The following is a 25871-nucleotide window of genomic DNA, read 5'->3' on the forward strand; positions in this document are numbered from 1 at the left end:
TCAGTCACCGTCCTGTGGGTGCCGGCAGAGACTTTGAATCATCAGAGCAGGGGAAATGACCCGCTGATAAGGGTGAGACGAGCAATGAGGGGCAGGGAGCAGACGCCTGCTGTCTCCCTGAACTGCCCCCCCTCGCAGCCTGCTTAGCCCCCGTCATGGCCTGTGCTGGCCCGCCTCTGAAGCCCCTTCCTCCTAATGCACTCAGATGCTCTGATCCTTTGTGGACCCGCCCTGGGCCTCACCACCCCTTCCCTGATGGCCAAAGCCTCTTCTCCCGGTTCTGAGTTCTGATTCCTTCCCCAGGACCCAGGCGGGGGTTGGGACAGCAGAGACTCCCTAATTCTCCCTCCTCCTCCCTGAGATCTTGACAATCACCTTTGTATCTTTCTATGATTTTAACTACTGTAGATACTTCATGTGAGTGGCTATGATATGTCCTTTGATGAGTGGCTTATTTCACTTAGCATAATGTCTTAGAGGTTTATCCATGTTGTAGCATGAGACATGGTTTCCTTTTATTTCAAGGAAGGAAATATTTCCTTGTGTTTATAGACCCCATTATCCCTTCATCTGTTGATGGACATTTGGGTTTCTTCACGTCTTGGGTATTTTGGATAATGCTACGACGAATGTGGTTGTGCAAATATCTCTTTGAGATCCTACTTTGAATTCTTTTGGATACATAGCCAGAAGTGGGACTGCTGGATCACATGGTAGTTATATTTTTAATTTTTTGAGGAAACTTCATATTGTTTTCCGTAAGGGTTGTCCCATTTTACACCTCTCACCAACAATGAGAAAGATAGCCACCATCAAGAACTTGGTATATGTCCATCTTATAAAAATGTTTATGCTTTTAGCAGAGCTGTAGCTAATCAAAATTATGTATAATGACAATATTTTTGTTATATATGGTGTCATGTAAATCATATTGCCTTTGGCTTCTTCTTTCAACATTCTTACTTTAAGAAAAATGGATATATTAGATGTTCTTTAATTTTTTAATTATTTATAATTTTGCATTGTATGCATACATTAAAAATAATTTATCAGTTCCCTTGTTGGTGAACTTTTATAAATTATAATGTGACAGGGTAATCAGTTCCAGAGGAAAAGTTTTTCCTTTCAGAACTTTGAGTATTTATTCCATCGAATATGGTTTTTGTTACTGTTTTTTTCAAATTATGCCATCAATACACCCTTTCATGGTGGGTGATCAGTTTCCTTGCTAATTGTTTTTTGGAAGACTGTCTGTTGTCTTTTGTGTTCTCCAGTTTCTTGACGTGTGATTAGTTTCAGGTTCAAAAAATGTATCCTCCATGTGATCTATTTTGCTTCATTCACTGATAATACACATTCTTCATCTCATCTAGAACATAATATTATCTTTTTCGTATGTTACTTCTAGTCATTCTCTCCTGTCTCTACTTCTAGAACCCTGGATATATGTATATTAGACCATCTTATATATTCTCTGTGTCTTCATCAGCTTGGACGGCTATAACAAAATGCCATAGACCTGGTGGCTTGAAAAACAGACGGTAATTTCTTAACAGTTCTGAAGGTTGCAAGTCCAAGATCAAGGTGCCATATTCAGTTCCTGGTGAGAGCTCTCTTCCTACTTTTCAGACGGTTGTCTTCTTACCGCGTCCTCACGTGGCAGAGAGAAAGAGGGATCTCTCTTGTGTCTTTTCTTTTAAGGGCACTAAACCCATTATGAAAGCTCCATTCCCATGCCCTAATTACCTCCCAAAGGCCCTATCCCCAAATACATTGAAGGGTAGGGCTTCAACATAAGAATTGGTGGGGGGGATATACGTCCATAGCATTCTGCCCCTGGTACCCAAAATTCGTGTCCTTATTGTATGCAAAATACATTCATTCTATCCCAACAGCCTCAAAAGCCTTAACTCATTCCAACATCAACTGTAAAATTTAAAGTCCAAACTCTGATCTAAACACCATCTAAATCACATAATGGGTGAGACTGGAGGTACTATTCATCCTGAGGCAAAATTCCTCTGTAGATGTAAATCTGTGACCCAAACAAGTTAAGTGTTTCCAAATACGATGTTGGGACTGGCATAGAATAGACATCCCTACTCCAAAAGGAAGAAATAGGAAAGAAGGAAGGGGTGACAGTTTCCAAGCTAGTCCAAAGCCTAGCAAGGCCAATCCCATTAGATCTTAAGGTACGAGAATCACCCTCTTTAGTTTGATGCTTTGCCCTCCAGGCCCGCTGGGGTGGCAACATCATCCCCACAGCTCGGTGGGGCAGCCCCACTCCTTCAGCTTGGTGGGGTGCCACCCACACTGCAGCTCTCTGTAGGGCCTCCACCTACACCATGACTCTCTGTGAGGGCGACAATCTCACACTTTGAAACTGAGGCCCCCTGGGCCTGTGATGGGATTGACAGACACGATGACCTCGGAATCACCTTTGGGGTCCTTCTTCCCTTTCGTCAAGAGGAGTACACATTCACAGCCAAATTGCTCTAGTCTCCCATTCTGTAGAATCCAAGAATTCTGACAGCCTTCCTCATTCTGCCTGGCTTTCTCTGTCCCCTTTAGTTCAAACTGGCAGTGTCCCTTCTCTACTCCTGGCCTCTGCTGAGATGACTCATTAAATTAATATCACACCTATGAGCTCTTCTTCAAAGGGTTGCTCAGCTGCACCCTTAGAGTTTCTTCAGAACAAGCTTTCTCACTTTCAAATATGGATAGGCTGAGAAGTTTCCAAATCTCTAAGTTCTGATTTCTTTTTGCTTAACAATTTGGTCTTCAATTTATCTTTCTCCTGATGTGTTTTACTAGGAGCGGTGATGAGGAACCAAGCTACTTCTTCCAAACTTTGTCCAGAGATCTCCTCAGATGAATATTCAATTTCATCACTTACAAGGTCTACCTTCCCAAAAACGCTAGAACACAGTTCAGTCAAGTTCTTTGCCACTTTATAATAAGAATTGCCTCTCCTTCAATTTCTAATAATGTGCTCCTCATTTCTGTTGGAGACCTCACCAGAATAGCATCTAACGTCCATATTTCTATCTGTTCATGATTATTTCTGTATTCTCTACAAAGATGGAGACTTTCTCTCCAGTGTGCCTCTTTGCTTTCTGAGCCATCACCAGAATCACTTTTAATAGGTATAGGCTGAAAGGACTTTATGGCGATTTCAGCTCTTTTTTAGCATGCACTTCAAATCTCTTTCAGCCTTTACCTACTATCCAATTCCAAGGCCACTTCCACATATTTAGGTATTTGCTACTTCTTGGTACTAAAATATATCTTAGCTCAAAGGGCTATAACAAACTACCACAGACTGGGTGGCTTAAACAAAAGATGTTTATTTCTCACAGTTCTGGAGGCTGCAAAGTCCAAAATCAAGCCACCAGCAGACTCTAGGTCCCTAAATTTCTCATTCATAATTGCTGACCGTTTCTTTGCTGTGCTACATTTTAGCTAATTTTTCACATCTATCATCCATGTCATCCACTTCCTCTTTATCAGTATCTGATCTAACTTTTTCCCACTTCCTTTGATATACAGGTGTGTGATGTTTGTATGTTGAATTTCATCATCCACTATAAAATATTCAATTTCAATGGTCAAGATTTACTAACATAAATCATTTTTACTGTTGAAGACAGAACATTCTTAACTGGAACTGGCACTGTTAATACAAGTGTATGATAGTGAATACAAGCCCAACTAGTACAGTTTGGTGCTACTCCTTGATTTGGGTTAAGGTGCCAGCACTTCTGCCACCTTTGCTTTTGCACCATCAGTACCTATGTCAACACAATTGTTCCAGAGTAAATCATGAGCTTAAAAAAGTTTCACCAACAGTTTGAATATTACAGCATCATGTTGTTTGTGATCAAGCGTGAAGATCGTCAATATTATCTAGTGCTAGTACTAGACAAATTCAAGGAAAACGGCAAACCCAGTCACTTTTTGTTTCCTTTTCCATGTGAAAAGCTGTAAGCAACATGTTTTTGCCCTTTAAAGGGCTCCTTTGTCTCTGTTTAAAATATTCCATTCCTCTCTCTCTTTTTTCAAATTCATTAATTGATTTATTTGTTTTTAGCTGCGTTGGGTCTTCGTTGCTGTGCGCAGGCTTTCTCTAGTCGCGGTGAGCAGGTTTCTCATTGCGGTGGCTTCTCTTGTTGCGGAGCACGGGCTCTAGGCGCGCGGGCGTCAGTAGTCGTGGCACACGGGCTCAGTACTCGTAGTTCGTGGGCTCTAGAGCGCAGGCTCAGTAATTGTGGAGCACGGGCTTAGTTGCTTGGCGGCATGTGGGATCTTCCCAGACCAGGGATCAAACCCATGTCCCCTGCATTGGCAGGCGGATTCCCAACCACTGCGCCACCAGGGAAGTCCCAATTCCTCTCTCTTTAAACATAAAGTGATTGGACTTAAAGCAGTGCTTAAAGTTTACCGGTACTATAATCCTTGTTCAAAATTGCTCTGTGGCATAAGCCACAATGCAGTGAATTGTTGACACCTCCAAATCCCAGGGAGGCCCCTGAGTGCTCTCTCAGGAGGAAATTGAGGTCAGGTGTATCTGATGGCCTGTGTGCTCTCTGTGCTCCTGGTGATATGTGGGGGCTTTCAGGTGAGTGCAGTGGGTAGACTCATGGACTCTTAGTCTTGGCTGGGGGAGACAGCACTGTCGGGTTTATGTTTCCACATTTGCCTCCTTTTGTGTTGCCTTTCTCCCAGGTGCATTTAGCCTGATGAGAGGGAAGGAGGAGATGTCGGTAGCTGGGCAGGTGGTTCTCCAGGAGCAAATGTCAGGGACGGTTGTGTGGGCAAGATCCCTAGGCCCCGTCCTGGCAATCTTGCTGTGCACTGAGCAGTCCAGATGAATCGGGTCCTTGACCAGAAGTCCATGAAACTTTTGGCAATCTGGGCAAAATTTGGGATCTGAGGGTGGGCTCAGAAATTTCAGCAAGGATTTGGCGGTATCTTACCCTCGGGCTGTTTAAGAGCCCCTGGTTTTGAATAGCATGAAGCACCAGAGAGCCTTTGATCACATTCTATACAGCTGTCCTGTGTGTGGCCCTCCAGCAGCAAACCTTCTCTGCTGTGACCTCAGGGCAGGCCCCATCCGCCCACCCCGAGGCTCCTGCCCTGTGAAACACGAGGGTGTAACGCAGGCTGCTTGTCAGTGCTTGGCTCCTGGCTTGCCTGACGCAAAGTAGGGAGCATCTGTTCACCTTGTGCTGGTGCCCTTCCCAGAATCAATGGGCTCACAGCCCAGACATTTATGCTGAGTCTAGGGGTAGCTGTGCCCTGAGAAGCCACGTCTTGTCACTTGACCCAGGGAGCACCTCCTCAACGGACCACACTTATCATATGGGCCTCCTGCTCTTGTGCCCTCTTGTTTTGTTCTCAGGCAGGTGGTTGTGATGGCCAGTACTGTGGGGTCTTGTGATCTCAGAGCAGACACTGGAGGCTGACTGACCCCACAGAGGTGGACAAGGACGTGGGCTCAGGCGATGGGTCCTTTCTTGGGTTTCTGCCTCTCCTCCCTGACTCCTGACCCTTGCTCTCAAAAGCTCACCTTTCTGTTGTAGTTGCCTCACCAGGGGGCAGTGACGGGCTTTGCCCCGCTGAACTATACCCTCGGGGTAGGTGGCCACAGCCTGGCTTGTCACACACTGGGGAAATCCTACACTGGGGAAGTCAGGATTGTGCCTTGCTGGGCTTGGAACCCAGGTAGAAAGGTAGATGGTGTGGGGCTGAGGGACTGATGCCCCAGCCCCAGGGCAGGTGACTTCTCCTGGGAGAGGCTGCCCATGGCCCCCTTTGGCCCCTCGACCCTGCAGAGGTGCTGATACACGCCCCCTGCAGGCCACAGCCTCTGTGCAGAGGATCTGCCCCAGTATCACATGAGAAGCCGGGCCCAGGAGCCTCGCTCTCTCTGAGAGCAGCTGCTCATCCCACACTGAGGGGCGTCTTCTCGGACACAGGGCACATAGCTGACCTGCAATTGACATATGGACTCTTCCCTGGGCTTTACCCCTGAATTTACCTCCATTCTTGTCTCCTGTCTCACGGCCCCTGCCTTTTCCCCCAGACACCGGAGATCTCCAGGCTTGGGTGGAGTATGGCATGTTGTCAAGCTCAGTGGTGTCCACCTCACCAGCCCACTGGAATCAAGCCCCAGGGAGCCTCTGAGAGAGCAAGACCAAGGACTTTAAGAAGACTACGGTTAATGTTAAGGAGCATAGATTGTAAGATGAGGAATTTCACTAGTGTTTTTCAATCCGTAAGAAGAAGGAAATAGAAATTGCAGAATTGAAACTTGCACAGACATCAAGAAATAATAGTTTACAGGCCTCAAGAAATAATAGTTTAACAAATGACCCATTCACAGAATCAAGGAACTGAGCACCATCCACAGGGTGTGCAAAGGAGGTGCCTGATCCCAGGAGCAGCATGGCCACGGCTCGGCTGAGAGCGAGGCATGTGCTGGGCAAGCTTTTGTATGTAATGTTCACCAAAGGGAACCTTGGCCAGTGATACCAGGGAAAGGCTATCATGGTGAAGGCCCACTCATCTCCACCACCCTCAACTTGAATCAAAGTATTGGCTGAAGAAACAGACTTGACAGAGACTTTGGCCACCTGGCCTGGGTTCTCCCTACAAAATGTCATGTTCCTCCAAGAACAGGGCAAGGAGTCACAATTGTCCGTATCACAGACTGCATATCTTAACGGTACAGCTATTACAAATCTGCACCTTTGTTTGAAGGGAATTGTTAAGTGGTGGGTAGGGAGTGATGTGTTCCAGGGAGGATTTGGGCCCTCTGGCTTGCAGGTGACCCTCTTATCAGACAGGGCAATTCTGCCAATAACTCATCACTGCCTTCATTCCTCAGGTGGTAGGGATACAAAGGGATTAAAAGGGGTGTGGGCAGAGGACAGCCCTCACTGACAGCACAGAGCCATCACCTACTGTCTCCGCAACTCCTCTGCCCATATAGCCACCGAGGGTGCCAGCTGCTTGCGTTCACAGCAGCTGTTGATAGCACACCATCATCCGAGGAGTTCTTGAGCACCAACTTTGCACTACTCAGCAGCATAATGGAGAAATCAAGGATGGTCCATGGAAATAGCTAAGGGTCTTGTTTTAGGGCAAATGAGCTTATTCTGCAATATGTGCTTCTTAGTTAATTGGGGTTCGAATGTCCTTTCTTGTATGAAATGATGTTGATAATGTTTGAAAAATAAAAGGTTGGCCACCCCATGAGAAGCTATGCTTTTATCTGAGTGGGGTTGGGGAGCAAGAGGGAGTAATGAAAATTTTGGTTGTTGAAGTAGTGACAGGGCAGGGCTAACTTGTTCAAGACTGCCTCCCTGCAGGAGGAAGGCCGGCCTTCCTCAAGACTTCATGGACACTACCCATAGCCAGGGCTTACGGCTGTCATAGCTGGTGACTCAGCCATGGGCCTACTGAGCAATACAGCTGCAACCGCAGCTTGGCTCAGCCCTGACCAGCAGGAGAGAGGCTGGGCCTCCCTCAGCCTGACTGCTCGTTCCATGGAGAGGGACTGGACCTGGGTCCTGTGTGTCCCAGTGCTGGTCCTAGTTCCTGCCCACACGGGACCTGGGCTTCCCTGATTCTGCAATATAAACACCAGAGCCCAAAGTTTGGGTCCCTCTCCTGGACCCTGGATCCCTACTGGATCCCTGTGTGCTGGCCCAGAACAAAGTGTGCAGTGGGGACCCACAAACTCCCCACTATTCCTGTGACTGTGAACTGCCCCTGATAAACATGGCTCCAGCAGCCAGGGTTACATATTTTTAGGGAACTCTCTTATGGTTACAAGTGCAAAAGACTGAGAACTACTATGTAAAACTAATATTTGAAAACTTCCCTCCAGTGATATTTGAAGAACCTCTATAAAATAACGAAACAAACATAATCGCATTTTATTCCACTGTGTCCAAAGTCTAAGCTTTAAATTGTATAAAAATGAGAACGAGAAGTAGAATGCCTCCAAACATTTGGAAATTAAGATGCACACTTCTGAATAATCCATGGTTAAAGAGGAATTTCAAGGAAAATTTTTAAGATAAATAGAACTGAGTGAAAATGAAAATACAACACATAAAATGTGGAAGGGTCCAGATAAAACATTATTAAGAGGGAAACGAATGGCACTAAATGCTTATAATAGAAAAGAGGGAAGGTCTCAGATCAATAATCTAAGCTTTCACACACGGAAACGGGAAAAAAATTGCACAATAAAATCAACACATGAAGAAGGAAGCAAATAACAATACACTCTGATCAACTGGAGTCTATTCTCGGAACACAAGCTTGGTTTACTATTCAAAAATCATCAGCGTAATTTGCCATATTAATAGATTGAAGAAGAAACTCTACATGGCCACCTCAATTAATGAAGAAAAAGCATTTGATGAACTTCAACACACATTCATGTCAGAAACTCTCAGGAATAGAAGGGCTCTACTTCAACCCAGTAAAGAATATCTACAAAAAACCGACAGTGAACATCATACTTAATGGTGAGAGAATGAATGTTTTCCTCCTAAATTCAAAAGAAGGCCAGAATGTCCTCTTTCATCTCTCCTTTTCAACTTAGTACTGTAGGTACTAGCCAGTGCAGCATGGCAAGAAAAAGAAAGAAAGACACACAGATTAGAAAGGAAGAAATATTACTGTCCATACTCATGGATAGCATGACTGTCTGCATAGAAAATCCCAAGAAACTTCTAAGAAGCAATTAATAAGTGGCAATTACTTTAACAAAGTCTCAGGATACAAGATCAACACAAAAACATTAGTCATATTTCCAAATATTAACAATGAACAACTGGAAACCAAAACTAAAAACACAATGCCGGGGCTTCCCTGGTGGGACAGTGGTTGAGAATCTGCCTGCCAATGCAGGGGACACGGGTTTGAGCCCTGGTCTGGGAAGATCCCACATGCCGTGGAGCGACTAGGCCCGTGAGCCACAACTACTGAGCCTGTGCGTCTGGAGCCTGTGCTCTGCAACAAGAGAGGCCGCGACAGTGAGAGGCCCGCGCACCGCGATGAAGAGTGGCCCCCACTCGCCACAACTAGAGAAAGCCCTCACACAGAAACGAAGACCCAACACAGACAAAAAGAAAAAAAGAAAAATTAAAAAAACAACAACAACACAATGCCATACACAATGCTTCCAAAACATGAAATATTTGATTATAAATATTTTAATAGAGGATCTGTATGATACAACCAAACAAGACCTAAATCAATGGAGAGACATATCGCATTCATGGATTGGAAGACTCAACATAATAAAAGGTCAACTTCCAACAGAATTTTTTTGTCAACATGGACAAGCTTATTCTAAAATGTATGAAAAGGGGAAATCGACAGCAACACAATCATAGTAGGGGACTTTAACACCCCACTTTCACCAATGGACAGATCATCCAAAATGAAAATAAATAAGGAAACACAAGCTTTAAATGATACATTAAACAAGATGGACTTAATTGATATTTATAGGACATTCCACCCAAAAACAACAGAATACACATTTTTCTCAAGTGCTCATGGAACATTCTCCAGGATAGATCATATCTTGGGTCACAAATCAAGCCTTGGTAAATTTAAGAAAATTGAAATCATATCAAGTATCTTTTCCGACCACAACGCTATAAGACTAGATATCAATTACAGGAAAAGATCTGTAAAAAATACAAACACATGGAGGCTACACAATACATTACTCAATAACGAAGTGATTACTGAAGAAATCAAAGGGGAAATCAAAAAATACCTAGAAACAAATGACAATGGAGACACGACGACCGAAAACCTATGGGATGCAGCAAAAGCAGTGCTAAGTGGGAAGTTTATAGCAATACAAGCCTACCTCAAGAAACAGGAAACATCTCGAATAAACAACCTAACCTTGCACCTAAAGCAATTAGAGAAAGAAGAACAAAAAAACCCCAAAGCCAGCAGAAGGAAAGAAATTATAAAGATCAGGTCAGAAATAAATGAAAAAGAAATGAAGGAAACAATAGCAAAAATCAATGAAACTAAAAGCTGGTTCTTTGAGAAGATAAACAAAATTGATAAACCATTAGCCAGACTCATCAAGAGAAAAAGAGAGAAGACTCAGATCAATAGAATTAGAAATGAAAAAGGAGAAGTAACCACTGACACTGCAGAAATACAAAAGATCATGAGAGATTACTACAAGCAACTCTATGCCAATAAAATGGACAACCTGGAAGAAATGGACAGATTCTTAGAAATGCACAAACTGCCGAGACTGAACCAGGAAGAAATAGAAAATATGAACAGACCAATCACAAGCACTGAAATTGAAACTGTGATTAAAAACCTTCCAACAAACAAAAGCCCAGGACCAGATGGCTTCACAGGGGAATTCTATCAAACATTTAGAGAAGAGCTAACACCTATCCTTCTCAAACTCTTCCAAAATATTGCAGAGGGAGGAACACTCCCAAACTCATTCTACGAGGCCACCATCACCCTGATACCAAAACCAGACAAAGATGTCACAAAGAAAGAAAACTACAGGCCAATATCACTGATGAACATAGATGCAAAAATCCTCAACAAAATACTAGCAAACAGAATCCAACAGCACATTAAAAGGATCATACACCATGATCAAGTGGGGTTTATCCCAGGAATGCAAGGATTCTTCAATATACGCAAATCAATCAATGTGATACACCATATTAACAAATTGAAGGAGAAAAACCATATGATCATCTCAATAGATGCAGAGAAAGCTTTCGACAAAATTCAACACCCATTTATGATAAAAGCCCTGCAGAAAGTAGGCATAGAGGGAACTTTCCTCAACATAATAAAGGCCATATATGACAAACCCACAGCCAACATTGTCCTCAATGGTGAAAAACTGAAACCATTTCCACTAAGATCAGGAACAAGACAAGGTTGCCCACTCTCACCACTATTATTCAACATAGTTTTGGAAGTGTTAGCCACAGCAATCAGAGAAGACAAAGAAATAAAAGGAATACAAATCGGAAAAGAAGAAGTAAAGCTGTCACTATTTGCAGATGACATGATACTATACATAGAGAATCCTAAAGATGCTACCAGAAAACTCCTAGAGCTAATCAATGAATTTGGTAAAGTAGCAGGATACAAAATTAATGCACAGAAATCTCTTGCATTTCTATACACTAATGACGAAAAATCTGAAAGTGAAATTAAGAAAACACTCCCATTTACCATTGCAACAAAAAGAATAAAATATCTAGGAATAAACCTACCTAAGGAGACAAAAGACCTGTATGCAGAAAATTATAAGACACTGATGAAAGAAATTAAAGATGATACAAATAGATGGAGAGATATACCATGTTCCTGGATTGCAAGAATCAACATTGTGAAAATGACTCTACTACCCAAAGCAATCTACAGATTCAATGCAATCCCTATCAAACTACCACTGGCATTTTTCACAGAACTAGAACAAAAAATTTCACAATTTGTATGGAAACACAAAAGACCCCGAATAGCCAAAGCAATCTTGAGAACGAAAAATGGAGCTGGGGGAATCAGGCTCCCTGACTTCAGACTATATTACAAAGCTTCAGTAATCAAGACAGTTTGGTACCGGCACAAAAACAGAAATATAGATCAATGGAACAGGATAGAAAGCCCAGAGATAAACCCACACACATATGGTCAACTTATCTTTGATAAAGGAGGCAAGCATATACAGTGGAGAAAAGACAGCCTCTTCAATAAGTGGTGCTGGGAAAATTGGACAGGAACATGTAAAAGTATGAAATTAGAACACTCCCTGACACCATGCACAAAAATAAACTCAAAATGGATTAAAGACCTAAGTGTAAGGGCAGACACTATCAAACTCTTAGAGGAAAACATAGGCACAACACTCTATGACATACATCACAGCAAGATTCTTTTTGACCCAGCTCCCAGAGAAATGGAAATAAGAACACAAATAAACAAATGGGACCTAATGAAACTTAAAAGCTTTTGCACAGCAAAGGAAACCATAAACAAGACCAAAAGACAACCCTCAGAATGGGACAAAATATTTGCAAATGAAGCAACTGACAAAGGATTAATCTCCAAGATTTACAAGTAGCTCATGCAGCTCAATAACAAAAAAACGAACAACCCAATCCAAAAATGGGCAGAAGATCTAAATAGACATTTCTCCAAAGAAGATGTACAGATGGCCTACAGACACATGAAAGAATGCTCAACATCATTAATCATTAGAGAAATGCAAATCAAAACTACAATGAGATATCATCTCACACCGGTCAGAATGGCCATCATCAAAAAATCTAGAAACAATAAATGCTGGAGAGGGTGTGGAGGAAAGGGAACACTCTTGCACTGTTGGTGGGAATGTAAATTGATACAGCCACTATGGAGAACAGTATGGAGGTTCCTTAAAAAACTACAAATAGAACTATCATACGACCCAGCAATCCCACTACTGGGCATATACCCTGAGAAAACCATAGGTCAAAAAGAGTCATGTACCAAAATGTTCATTGCAGCTCTATTTACAATAGCCAGGACATGGAAGCAACCTAAATGTCCATCGACAGATGAATGGATAAAGAAGATGTGGCACATATACACAATGGAATATTACTTAGCCATAAAAAGAAATGAAATGGAGGTATTTGTAATGAGGTGGATGGAGTTAGAGTCTGTCATACAGAGTGAAGTAAGTCAGAAAGAGAAAAACAATACAGTATGCTAACACATATATACGGAATCTAAGGGAAAAAAAAAAAAAGGCAATGAAGAACCTAGTGGCAAGACGGGAATAAAGACACAGACCTACTAGAGAATGGACTTGAGGATATGAGGAGGGGGTGGGGTGAGATGTGACAGGGTAAGAGAGTGTCATGGACATATATACACTACCAAATGTAAAATAGATAACTAGTGGGAAGCAGCCGCATAGCACAGGTAGATCAGCTCGGTGCTTTGTGACCACCTAGAGGGGTGGGATGGGGAGGGTGGGAGGGAGGAAGATGCAAGAGGGAAGAGAAATGGGAACATACTGTATATGTATAACTGATTCACTTTGTTATAAAGCAGAAGCTAACACACCATTGTAAGGCAATTATACTTCAATAAAGATGTTTAAAAAAATAAAAAATAAAAAAAAAATAAAATGTATGAACAAAAGGTAAAGGCAAAGGAACCAGAATAAGTAAAACAATTTTGAGAAAGCAGAATATAGTTAGAGGATATTAAGACCTACTGTAAAGCTATAAGTAAGACAGTGTGGTATTGGTGGAAGGATAGATACATAGTTCAATGAATAGGATAGAGAATACAGAAATAGACACATGCCAATACAACAAACTGTTTTTTTTTACATAAGTTAAAAAGCGATATAAAAAGCAAAATCTCTAGTCCTTATAATAACCCGAAAAGGAACACAAATCTCTTAAATGACTAAGCAAGACCATACAGTTAGTGGCAGCAGCAGAATCAGAACACAGGTCTACCTACTCTTGCTATGACTGAGCCTCTTCCTCTCCATCTCCTAAATGTCACTCTGAGTTGAAGAGGGGAAAGAAATGGGAGGCCACCGTGATGCCACATCCCTGTGCTTTAACCAGTATGTTTCCTTTATATACTGGACCATCTAGTTCAGATTTTATTTGAAGCAAGTTTTGGCTTGCTTCAGTATGTATTTCATTTTCTATTTATTACCCTCTTTCATTCATGGCAGACAGGCTCTAGAGGTCCTGAGAATGTCTGAAACAAAGAATGCTATAAAACACCTTAGTAACTCTCGAAAATGCTAAGTGGACCCTGAATCAAAACTTCAAGTTTCAGAGAACTTACAGCCACTAACGATCTGCAAAACAAACAAATAAACAAACAAACAACCCCACACCCTAGCAACTCTCAACCTTGGATCAAACAACAATATGTTGGAAGAGGTATTACTGAAAAGAGCTTGAAAGGGCAGCCTAAAAGGCAGAGGGTACAGAACATGGGCCATGTCCCTGTAAAGGGGACATGGTTCATAATATTGTGAATCAAGGGGCTGGTTCACAATACTGGTTATGATGTTCAAAACTGTCACTCAAAGAGAGGTGCATTATTATATATTTGCTTGTTGCTATTGCTTGAGTCACTTTAGGTAACTTCCATTTAATTTAATATTTATTTTCATTTTATATCCAGGTCACATTTTCTACATTAAAATATAATCATGCTGACTCCCCCCACTCCCTATACCCTCAGAGAAAAAAAGTGAAGAACTTTACACAACTTGAAAGAAAGATGGAATGCACAGAGAAGTTGCTACTGCACCCAAGTAACAAAGAACACAGAGAGACCAAACAGTAGACATGTCAGAACTGCACAGAAGACAGCTCAGGGCTCGCAGCAGGAAGGAGGAGGAATTAAAAGACTAAAGCTTTTAAATGCTATCACTTGTGCCACAAGATTACCCTGAAAAGGCAGATAGGTCAGAAAGCAGGACCAAATAGGGGATTTTCCAAAGGCTGCTATCTAACAGAGTTTAAAATATCCATAGATTATATATATATATAAAAGATTCCATACACAGAAGAGCTTTCTCTTCCCCACCTTGCCTTTAGCATCCGGTCAACACTTTAGAAACTTAAAACCACTGTTAGCATGTCCGAATGTAGAACCGATATAGGTTTTTTCTTTCTTCAAAAATTGTATCCCAACTCTTGCCAACCAACAATTCTATTAATTATTTTCATTATGATTCCTCTGCATGGAAACCCAGTAAGGGATCATCAAGACAGGGCATCTCACTACTATCAGATCAATGCCAGTTGGGCAAAAGCTGCATGATTCTGTGTTACTCAGAGGGAGGGAGAACAGTAAGACACAGGAGTTGAAACTGATCCGCACCAAAGAGGAAAAGGAAACTCCTTTTCTAACCTATTCATTCAATAGGAAACAGCAGGTGGACAGGAAAAGTCATCTGCTTAGAGCAGACCCAGAGGCACACCAAAATCTAAAAACAAGCGCTCAGGAAAGCGTCTGGGCTCGGAGAGGAAGCGTCTTTCAGACCCTATCTTGTCCCTAGTTTGGAGATCAAAGCATTGTAACTTCAGATAGTGATACTCTGGAGGGGGTGGACAGGGAAGGTCTGAGAGACCCAAATAATGAGGACACTAGGCAGCTAACTACACCACTACGTACGAATACACACATCAGTAAGAAAACTTCACCTCCAACCCTCAGCTACTTTAAACAAAGCACTGCAGTTCCAGGTTTTCGGAACAGGGGATATTTTAAAGTCTGTTAGCAGTTTAAAACATTGCAACACTGGCACAATATGTTACCTATTCTTTGTTTTTAATTACAGGGTGACACAGTAAACTCCAACACAAAGGTGGGGATGGGGGAGTGCAAAAGGAATAAAGAAAACAGAACCAGTATTTCACAAGAGCATCGAGCCAGCGATAAGTAGCAGCTAATGCTTTGCAGAGTCTCGAGGGTAGAATTCGCTCAAGGTGCTCTAAGGGATTCTCTTCAGCATTTCTTTGGGGAAGATTCGGAGCAGTTGCCAGCCAATGTCCAAAGTCTCATAGACAGTGCGGTTTTCGTAAGGACCTTACAAAAAATTGAGATTAGATGAATAAAGGCCAAGTACCTCCAACTTATCAGCGTTATTCAAAATTTATTGTTATGGGTCTAGCACTGTGAGCATGAAGTATAAAAAAGAAACACAAAGCAGTCAGGTCTCCCAGGACTGGATGTGACCAAATGTGGAAATGAGGGTCTAGACAGTAAGTACCCCTGGGAATCAGAGAAAAGGGAGAAAGCCCGCAGGCAAGACGTTGGGCGCCTGCGTGCGTGCGTGCGTGTGTGTGTGTGTGTGTTTAACAATGGGTGGGATCTAAAAACACTCCACGGAATAATGGAAACTAGACCCAGAGTTTTGTCCAGAGAGTAGTGAGAAAAGCAGTTTCCCAGCAACACAGGCTGACCTGAAGGAGGCTAGCACAGATACTTAGAAGGCCTTAAATGCCAATGAAGCACCTGAATAGGTCCACGTGAAAGTTTTCAAACTTGCTATTGCTATTATTATTTTTAATAGCAGCATCATTCTTATCCTGCAAATAAATCTCATTTTTTAACTAAGGAGTTAGAGTGGCTAGAGTTCTGCATTCTTTTCTCTACCAGAATAATTTTTATTTTTTTAAGATATTAAGGTTCTGCATAAATTTTTTTTTTTTTTTAGAAAACCCAACAATCATATGTTCTGGGGATTTTAATGGTACTTAAAAAATGTATCACACAAATAGAAAAGTGCACAAATCCTAAGTGTGCAGCTGATGCATTATTCCAAAATAAACACATCGTTTGTAAGTATCACTGAGGTCAAAAATAGAGTTTACCAGCATTACCAGGGGTGGCAGGGAAGAGACCAAACAAAACAGCTTGAAAGCCCTACACATGCTATGTAATAAAAACCATTATAGACTTTTTAACAGAACGACAATCAATAAAATTAATACTAAATTTACCCCGGCAATGGCACAGAGAGAGTCAGGGAGACTGGTGAAGATGCTGGCACTAACGGCCAAGGATGATGGGACAAAGGTCTGGACTAGGTCTTGGGACACAAAGAGTGGTCAGAGATCAGCAGCTTCAACATCGCCCAGGAACTTGTCAAAATACAGGCTCTCTGGCCCCACCCACACCTACCGAATCACAATCTGCACTTCAACAAGATCCCTGGTAGATTCAAAAGCATATTCAACTTTGAGAAACACTGGCCTAAGTTTTTTTCATAGGAATGAAAAGAGAACAGGATAAGATGTTTCAAAGGAGAACAATGCAAATTAGCAAATATTTGATGACTGGAGAATAAATGAAGAGGGTTAAGAATGCCCAATTCCTGAGCTTGGGCTAACTAGGGTAATGGTCATGCCAGAGGTAGACAGAAATTGAAAAGGGAATTGCTAGGCAGGTGGTCAGTTGGGAAAAGACTTTGGTTCTCACCACGCTGAGCCAGAGAGGATGGCGGCATAAACACAGGCTTCCTAGCTGGAGATGTGGGATTAGAGCTTCAGAAAGAGGGTAAAGGCTCATACACAGCATGTTAGTCATCAGCATAGGGGGAAAAAAGCACACAAAGAACAGGTAATTAAACCTTTGGGAACATTAACAATTAAGAAGCAGGAAGATAAGAAATCAGGAGGATGAAAACAGAGGGACTGGGAAAGTCCTAAACCCCCAAAGCCAGAGGAGAGCATTGCAGAGAGGTTAAGAGGGAGGAGAAGTGGCAATGGAGGTAGGAGAGCAGAAGGCCGGTTGTAAGGAAGATAAAAAATAAGACAGGAGCTAAATAAATGGATAAAGAAATTGAAGGTAGAGGGGAAGGAACCAGAGGGCTAAGAACAAAGACATGGCAGGCGGCTGGAAGAACCTCTTCTCTAATCAGAAGGAAAATTGTATGGAGACCAATGTAAATTCTCTCAGACTAGGAAAGAAGTCCTCAAAACTACATATGATGCTGTTTCTATTCATAGGAAAATAGTAATCTTACCCTGAGCAATGAAGTTCCTCTCAAACTTCTGCAGAAATTCCAAATAAAGCACATCATCTGAGGTAAGGGCTTCTTCTCCAACTACGGCTTTCATGGCCTGCGCATCCTTACCAATAGCATAGCATGCATACTAAAGAGAAAAAAAGGTTTACATGAACCTTTATAAATGGTAACGGTACTCTGGGCTATATAAGTGTATTGCTGTAGCTATCTTCACAGTATTTCACATTATTTCCAAACATAATTCACATGTGCAAGTATTGGAAAGACTTTATTATACAGCAGTCTCACTAAGGAAGGAGTCTTCAGGCATGCAATACATAGACATTACTAACACTCTACAAAAAATACACTCCCTCAATATATGAATGAGCTTCCATTTTGCAGAGCATTTAAAAATCACAACTTACACAATAGGAGAAATCCATCTCTAAATTCTATTCAAAAAAAAAGATCTGGGTTATCAGTAGGTTTATTTATCATTTCTACTTTAAGGTCAAATGTATTTTTCTTTAATTATGCTTGGTATACAATCTCAGGACTATAGAAACCAAGGATTTCATAGAATATACACAGCTGTATCCCTTAGCGTTCTGGTGATTGCCTAATATGTTAAACAAAAAATTAGTTAGAATAGTCTTTCAGAAATACTCTATAATAAAGGTTACTAATAAAAACTTAATCGTCTTATGCCTTTGTTATTTAAAAACTACCTCATACAGCATTAGAGGTGGGTTTCAAGCATGTGATCTTTAATCTTTGTCATGAGCAGTTATCCTTATGAAAAAGACTCTTTGGCTCTAATGAATGTTTCTGTATTCCAGTATTCTATATTCTATATTCTATATTAAAATTCTACTTTGATGGGGGGAGAAGAAAAGTGATATGGAAGAAAGACAAGAGGTATAAGACAGCAGCATGAACTGAGAAAGTATTCATTTCTTTAAACACAATCCTGGAGAAAACATACGTACCAGCTGGTTAGACACATCGGCGTGATCCTTTCTGGTCATACCTTCTCCAGTAGCAGACTTCATTCACCGAGACAACGAGGGCAGCACATTAATAGGCGGGTAAATCTTGGGTAAAAGGGGAAGGGGGAAAATATTGTATTTAAGTACAAAATTCAAGCTTTACTGGTAGTAAAGGAGGATTTTGAAACTCATTTTTATTGCTTAAATTGCATAAAACTGCTACATTTGTTTCCTAGATGATTCCTAATATCTCTTCTGGTAAGAAAAGGAAGTAAGAAACATTTTACAGGTTAAGATTTCTTTTTGAGAATCAAATCCAAAAAGTAAAATCTACAAAACAGTACAAGATTCTATTAAAAAACTGAATTTTCAACATCTGCCTACAACATCAAATCCAAATGGTCTTCTGAACTCTGACTCATAAAATCACACATAAAAAGATTAACAATAATTTCACCTAAAAGCTGATATCAGAAGCTGGCATCTACTAAAGAACCAATAAAAAATCTGTTTTTGATTATTCAGTCATAAAAAAGAATGAAATCTTGCTGTTTGCAACATCATGGATGGACCTTTAGGGCACTATGCTAAGTGAAATAAGCCAGACAGAAAAAGATAAATACCGTATCATCTCACATATATGGGACCTTAAAAAACAAACAAAAAAATGTCAAGCTCACAGATAGAGAACAGACTGGTGGCTGCCTGAGGCAGGGGATGAGTGAGCCAAATGGGTGAGGGAGGTTAAAAGGTACAAACTTCCAGTTATAAAATGAGTAAGTCATGGGGATGGGACTTTCACAGCATGGTGACTATGTACGTTAATAATACTGTATTGCATATTTAAAGGTAGCTAGAAGAGTGGCTCTTCAAAATTCTCATCACAAGAAAAAAAGTGTTGTAACTATGTGAGGTGGTGGATGTTAAGTGGACTTATTGTGGTGATCACTCTGCAACATATACAAACATCAAATCATGACATTGTACACCTGCGACCAATGTAATGTTACGTCAATTATACCTCAATTAAAAAAATGTTAACAATAAAAGACAAAGAAAAAACTCTGAAAATTCTGTCCTTGTATTAATAACAAAAGTGTGTGTGTTTAACAACGGGTGGGATCTAAAAACACTCCACGGAATAATGGAAACTAGACCCAGAGTTTTGTCCAGAGAGTAGTGAGAAAAGCAGTTTCCCAGCAACACAGGCTGACCTGAAGGAGGCTAGCACAGATACTTAGAAGGCCTTAAATGCCAGTGAAGCACCTGAATAGGTCCACGTGAAAGTTTTCAAACTTGCTATTGCTATTATTATTTTTAATAGCAGCATCATTCTTATCCTGCAAATAAATCTCATTTTTTAACTAAGGAGTTAGAGTGGCTAGAGTTCTGCATTCTTTTCTCTACCAGAATAATTTTTATTATTATATATATTATTATTATATGTGACCTGGAGGGAGTCACTCTTTGAGACCTTGTTACAGGGAAGAACCAAATCTGACTACACGTTGGATCTGTTTCTTTTACTTTAACCTTTGCCTTCCGCTGCTTTTGTTCACTAAAAGGATACTGTCTGTACATAATGGCCTGCCTCGGGGGAACCCTGTTCCTCTGCCTGAATGTTAAACCAAAGTGCCTTTGTTCAGGGAAACATACGGACTCTGTCCACCTGTGGATGGCTGCAATTAAAAAGAAATTAACACATCCCCTCCCTGAGGCTGGCCATTCCAGGGGATATTCGCAAAACTAATGGCCCTTTTACTTTATCTCCTCATCTCCTCCCCATCTCTGTGCTATAAAAGAAACTGGCATCCAAACCCCGATAAGATGGTTATTTTGAGACTTTAGTCTGCCATCTTCTCGGTCTGCTGGCTTTCCGAATAAAGTCGTATTCTTTCCCTCAGTGCGTCATCTCTGATTTATTGGCCTGTCGTGCAGCAAGCACAGCAAGCTTGGACTCGGTAACAACCTTAGTTTATCCGGATGCGGGTGCTTTGTACCAGGTGAACTCTAAAGTTTTCCCTTCTGTAGATAAATTTACCTCAACACGTTCCTGAAGGTAAAAGAATAATCTATTCTTCTGCTTGATTAAAGTAAGCAAACATCTACCTAAAGTGCACTTAAAATATTGGCTTTCCAGACATTTATGTAATATATTCCGCCATGAAAATCTCAAGTTGTGGTCAATGTGTTGGAAAAAGTATGCACTTAATCAGTATTTCCAGTTTGGGTTTATGGCCTCTTGGTGGAAGCAAGTCAGGAGAGTCAAAAGCAGAAAGAGATAACCATCTCCGTGTGTCCCACCACCTTCTCCTACAGCAAGAGGGAACCCACCTGCCCCATGGCTGAGCACAACTACACCACACAGGAACTCACAGCGCCTGGCCCTGAAATAAACCGAAACCCAGGGCCAATGCAGATCTGTGAAACTGGGTCCTAAATGCTGCTTTTAATTGACATGCTTTTGTTATCTGTATTGTTTAGACAGCTGCAACGTAAGCATGATAGAAACATTATTGAAATCAAGTATTTTTCAAACACATTGCTAAAGTTATAGGCTTTTACTTTTTTTTTTCCCTCCTGCTTGAAATATTAATCTAGGATGGAACACAGCTCACCCTTCCTGTGCAGCAAAGGTACAGCTCAAGTTTCTCAATACTCTTTCTTTCCCAATCTTTCTAAATGATCAGGAAGAAAACATTTTAGAAGACATCTGGGAACATGTCTTTTGCTGGCAAAGATGTTGAAAACAGAGAAAAAGTCAGAAAAAAATTACTTCCAATGACATCAAGACCGTATTTTGAAATTGTTACCGACCAGGGTTCTTGGCGTCCTTAAACAATAAAAATTGATCAAAGGCCAGACAAGAAATTCAGGCAAGGCTTTATTGGGGCCCCTGCTGCAGCAAGGGGGAGCGAGAACAAACAACAGGCTCCTTTGCTTGCGTGCTCCCTAAGCGGGGGCGAGCTTGCTGCTTAGATGGCAGTGGTCCCCAAACCTTTTTGGCACCAGGGACCGGTTTCATGGAAGACCATTTTTCCACGGACCGGCAGGGGGTGGGGTGGGGGGATGTTTCAGGCAGTAATGTGAGCGATGGGGAGCAGGAGATGAAGCTTTACTCGCTCCCCTGCCACTCACCTCCTGCTGTGCAGCCTGATTCCTACCAGGCTGCGGCCTGGGGGTTGGGGACCCCTGTTATATGGCGTGAGGGCAGGGGTGTGTCCAGGGGTCGGGCCAGAAGGGTGGCTTAGGTGGTTTGCCCACCGCTTAGGTGGTGTTGTGTGCAGGGGGCACGTGCAGTACCCTGCTTTTGCTCTGGGATCTTCAAAAGTGGCAGTTGGGTTTTTTGGTCTCTTTGTATCTTTCGTCCAGAATTTGCCCCAACTGGGCGTGCACGTCATTATTTTTAGTCCCATACAGTTTCTTTGTTATTTTGTTGCTCGAGGAGAGGTGTGTCGAGGTGCAAGCACTGCAACACTGCAGCAAAGGGTCCCAGGTCCCAGCCTGTCTCAAAATCAATATATGGCTGTTGAAAACAATACTAGAACACTGCAAATAAAAGTACGTTATTTGATACATGGCACAAATTTAGTTCTGACAAATGAATTGGCTTCTAAACTTCAAGAGTAACACAAAAGAAGAAAATGAAGTATGGTTAGTGTTATTAAGGAATGCCTCAAAGGAGTGCTGGGTAGTGGGCATATTCTATTAGCAGCTTCAAGGAATTAAATAAAGTAATGAAATTAAAGGAATTAAAGTATTTAACTGTGAGTCTAGACTGTTTTAGGACTACTGGGAGAATAGCACTAACCCAGTGGCCTCCTGTCTATGTTGAAAATAGTAATATGCAAATTGGGTCATTTGTACAAAATTTAGGAAGATTTCTCATTAAGAAGTTCCATTGACTTAAAGTGATACCAATATGTGTTTAGTTCAACATTAAACTACTTCAAATGGTAGGGAATTCCTTTAACCTACTGTTATGTTGAAGCCCTAACCCCCAGTACCTCAGAATGTGACTGTATTTGGAGAAAGGGTCTTTAAAGAAGTGATTAAGGTAAAAGGAGGCCATTAGGGTGGGTCCTAATCCAATCTGACTGGTGTCCTTACTAGAAGAGGACATCTGGACACAGAGAAGCACCAGGGAAGTGTGCACACGGAGGAAAGACCATGTGAGGACACAGCAAGAAGACAGTCATTTGTCAGCCAGGGAGAGAGGCCTCAGAAGAAACCAACCCTGCCAACACCTCGATCTGGGACTTCTAGCTACCAGAACTGTGAGAAAATAAATTTCTGTTGTTTAACCATCTGAATGTGGCACTTTGTTACTGCAGCCCGAGGAAAATAATACTCTTAGCTTCTGGATTGGCCTGTGGTGGCCTTGCTGAGTGACTTGGATCGGTGAGTCCCTTACGGCTCAGCCACAATCCGTTATACTCATGACCCTCAGGGTCTCACAAGGTTTGTATGCTGGGTGGGTGCCGTGTTCGCTACCACTCTCTAAGTCTGCCTTATTTCCAAAGTAGTTTAAGTTTCTCCTCAGACCATCACTGACCAGTCTACTTCTGGCAAGCAGAAGGCACTCGGTGGCATTGTTGAAATTCAGGAAGTTTTCAAGTTTAATTGTGTCTGCCAGTTGAATTCCCGGAAGACTATGTGTCTGAGAAGGACCACGATGGTACCTCCTGGCTAACTCAGACCATCCTTAACCACATTCCACACCGTCCGTGCCTAACAGACACTTGTTCACTGACTCAATTTTCAGGGCCAATTGGTCATTTCTAGGCCTTTCCATTCTTTCTAGTGCAGGCTCCTTGTTTTCTCCTATAGAGAGGGCCAGTTCAGAGGCGTCCTCTATGAGTCATCACTCTCTCTTAAGGACTCAGGGAAATTACCCTGAGTCCTTATTTTTGAAATGTGGCATCACTTATTTTTGAAATGTGACAGATTAAGCGCCTTACTAGGGAATGACCATTTCTTAGGTAATGAATGAAGGGCCTTGGTCGTGCCCTCCTCAGGAGCAGAGCCTCCAGAGCTTCAGAAGGACTTGGTGTGTTCTGTCCACCTTAGCGCAGGACCATGCTGGTATTTTCATGTAAGAAACTAAGGGTGTTAAATCAGATCATCTTATTAAAATAATAGAATATAAGATGGAAGGTAAGAAAGACTGAAGGAAAGGAAGAAAAAAAATCAGAACCAAAAGAGATAACAGTGATAACATCGCAGGCCTGAGTCACCATCCTGAGAAAGGCTTGCTGGTGTCTAGGCACCTGAATTTTGGGAGGGCTTTCACCACTCCCAGAACTGAGAAGAGTGGCTCACTGCTGCCTAAGATGTTTATGCAAACAATGTGGTTGGTGCTGAACACTTGCTTTCCTTCTGGAATCTGGGATTTTGATATGTACCAGGGAGAGGGTGCCTACATGACCATCCCCCATAAAAGCCTGGGCTCCTAGGCTGAGGCTAAGCTCCCCTGGTTGGCAACATTTCACACATGTTGTCCTCATGGCTGGAGGACTTACGCGTGTCCTGTGTGGTTCCACTGGCAGAGGACTCGAGGGAGCTTGCCTCTGGTTCCCTCCAGACTTTGGTCCACTTGCCTTTTCCTTTGTTGACTGTACTTTGTGTCCTGCTGCTGTAAGAAATCACAGCTGTGAATATAACCCTAGGCTGATTCCTATGAGTCCTTCCAGTGAATCATGGAGCCTGGGAGTGGCGTGGGGGACCCCAAAACAGGAGTGATCACGGAGAACTGCCAGAGGCAAAGAACCCAGAGTGGAATGCAGCCTGGAGACATTCCCCATAGGACACAAGTCACCTCCATGAGAACTGCACAGAACAAGCTCTTAACATAGCGTCCTCCTTTCCACCTGTCACAGATGGGCCTTTCATAATAACAGCAGATCTGTTCTGCATTTCCACACTTTCAAGTAACAATCACAGGTCACAGGAAGACGCGTGACACAACATACTTATCTATTCCAAGCGCTTTATCTAGTAACAGGGCAACTCTACGAGGCTTTCTCAAGATTTGGCTCTTTCGGTGATTTCATTGCTTCTGAGAATGAGATTATTATCTTGTGCTCAATAAAACATACAAACAGATAAATGTGTTAATGTCTTTACTAACTGTTAGATTTGGGTAGACTAGTATAGGCTATGTGTGGTAGGATTAATTCTTAGATTTGCCAAAGTCCAAAAGAAGAGAACCAGGTAAGCATCAAACTTCACACTTGTCATCACAAGAAAAAGAATGTGTAACAATGTGAAGTGATGTTTGTTAACTAAACTTATTGTGGTAATCCTTTCACAATAGATACATACATCAGATCATTATGTTGTACACTTTAAACTTACACAATGTCATGTGTCAATTACGTCTCAATAAAACTGGAAAATAAATTTCACGCTAATGGTAGACATCTTGAACAAAAATTCCATTTTTAAATAATTTGTGAGGAAGAGTGAAAGCCACTGAACAACTAAACCCTTCTGAGACATTCCGTATGGATTTTTAACCTCTTTCAAGAGGCTAACTGTCCATTTTAATATTAGGGAAAAGTAGACAATCCTGCAGCAGTGGAATGAAAAATTCCTCCATTCAAAATTTTCTTCTCAAATCAGAATATTTAGATTTATCCTACACTATGTTTGTAAGGGAAACATACTTACTACCACAAGATTTTGCTCTCATTTATGCAAAAAATAGTAGCTCTCTTACAGTGTTTGTCACAATTCCGAGTTCAGAGGAAGTGTTAACTTAAATAGGATTTAGCCAAATATGTTTAAAAATATGTCAAGATTGGGACTTCCCTGGTGGTCCAGTGATTAAGACTTTGCCTTCCAAAAGGGGGTGCAGGTTCAATCCCTGGTCAGGGAGCTAAGATCCCACATGCCTCAGGGCCAGAAAAGCAAAACATAAAACAGAAGCAATATTGTAACAAGTTCAATAAAGACTTTAAAAATGGTCCACATCAAAAAGCTCTTTAAAAAAAATATGTCAAGATCAAACAGCTGTTTTTAAACTAATTGTGTATTTAAAGCTGTTTTGGTAGTTTTAGTGACAAAATAGAGATGCTTTTTTCTCAGCATTTTAAATTTGAGTTAGCAATACTGTTAAACCAAAATGATTAGGGTCATACGGTTCACACTGTAATTTCAAAATTAACTCTTACACAAGAGAAGTTAATCTTAGAATAGGACAAAGAAATATATACTTGAAAACTAAGTTTAAGTAAATGTGAAATAAGTCTTTTGCAACATATAATTGCCATTTCCTAAGAAAAGTAAAAGGCTGTGTGTTA

At 41.6% G+C, this 25871-nt stretch overlaps 1 protein-coding gene across 8 annotated transcripts in view; it reads right to left on the reverse strand.

The window, feature by feature from the left end:
- Positions 1-12821: 12821 nt before the first annotated feature.
- LOC130708380 (contactin-associated protein like 5-4-like) overlaps positions 12822-25871 on the reverse strand; it is a 218851-nt gene continuing 205801 nt past the window's right edge. For 4 of the 8 annotated variants that reach the window (XM_057548249.1, XM_057548251.1, XM_057548252.1 and 1 more), the window contains one exon: positions 21939-24202. In XM_057548249.1, the coding sequence (XP_057404232.1) occupies positions 23886-24202 (317 nt within the window). In that variant the 3' untranslated portion in view covers positions 21939-23885. Of the gene's footprint in view, positions 15652-17593; positions 17724-18567; positions 18673-21938; positions 24203-25871 lie in introns of those variants that run through there. The other 4 variants (XR_009008597.1, XR_009008596.1, XM_057548254.1 and 1 more) reach the window with 3 other exon arrangements.

The sequence above is a fragment of the Balaenoptera acutorostrata genome, chromosome 6 (assembly GCF_949987535.1).
Source record: "Balaenoptera acutorostrata chromosome 6, mBalAcu1.1, whole genome shotgun sequence".
Lineage (NCBI taxonomy): Eukaryota > Metazoa > Chordata > Mammalia > Artiodactyla > Balaenopteridae > Balaenoptera > Balaenoptera acutorostrata.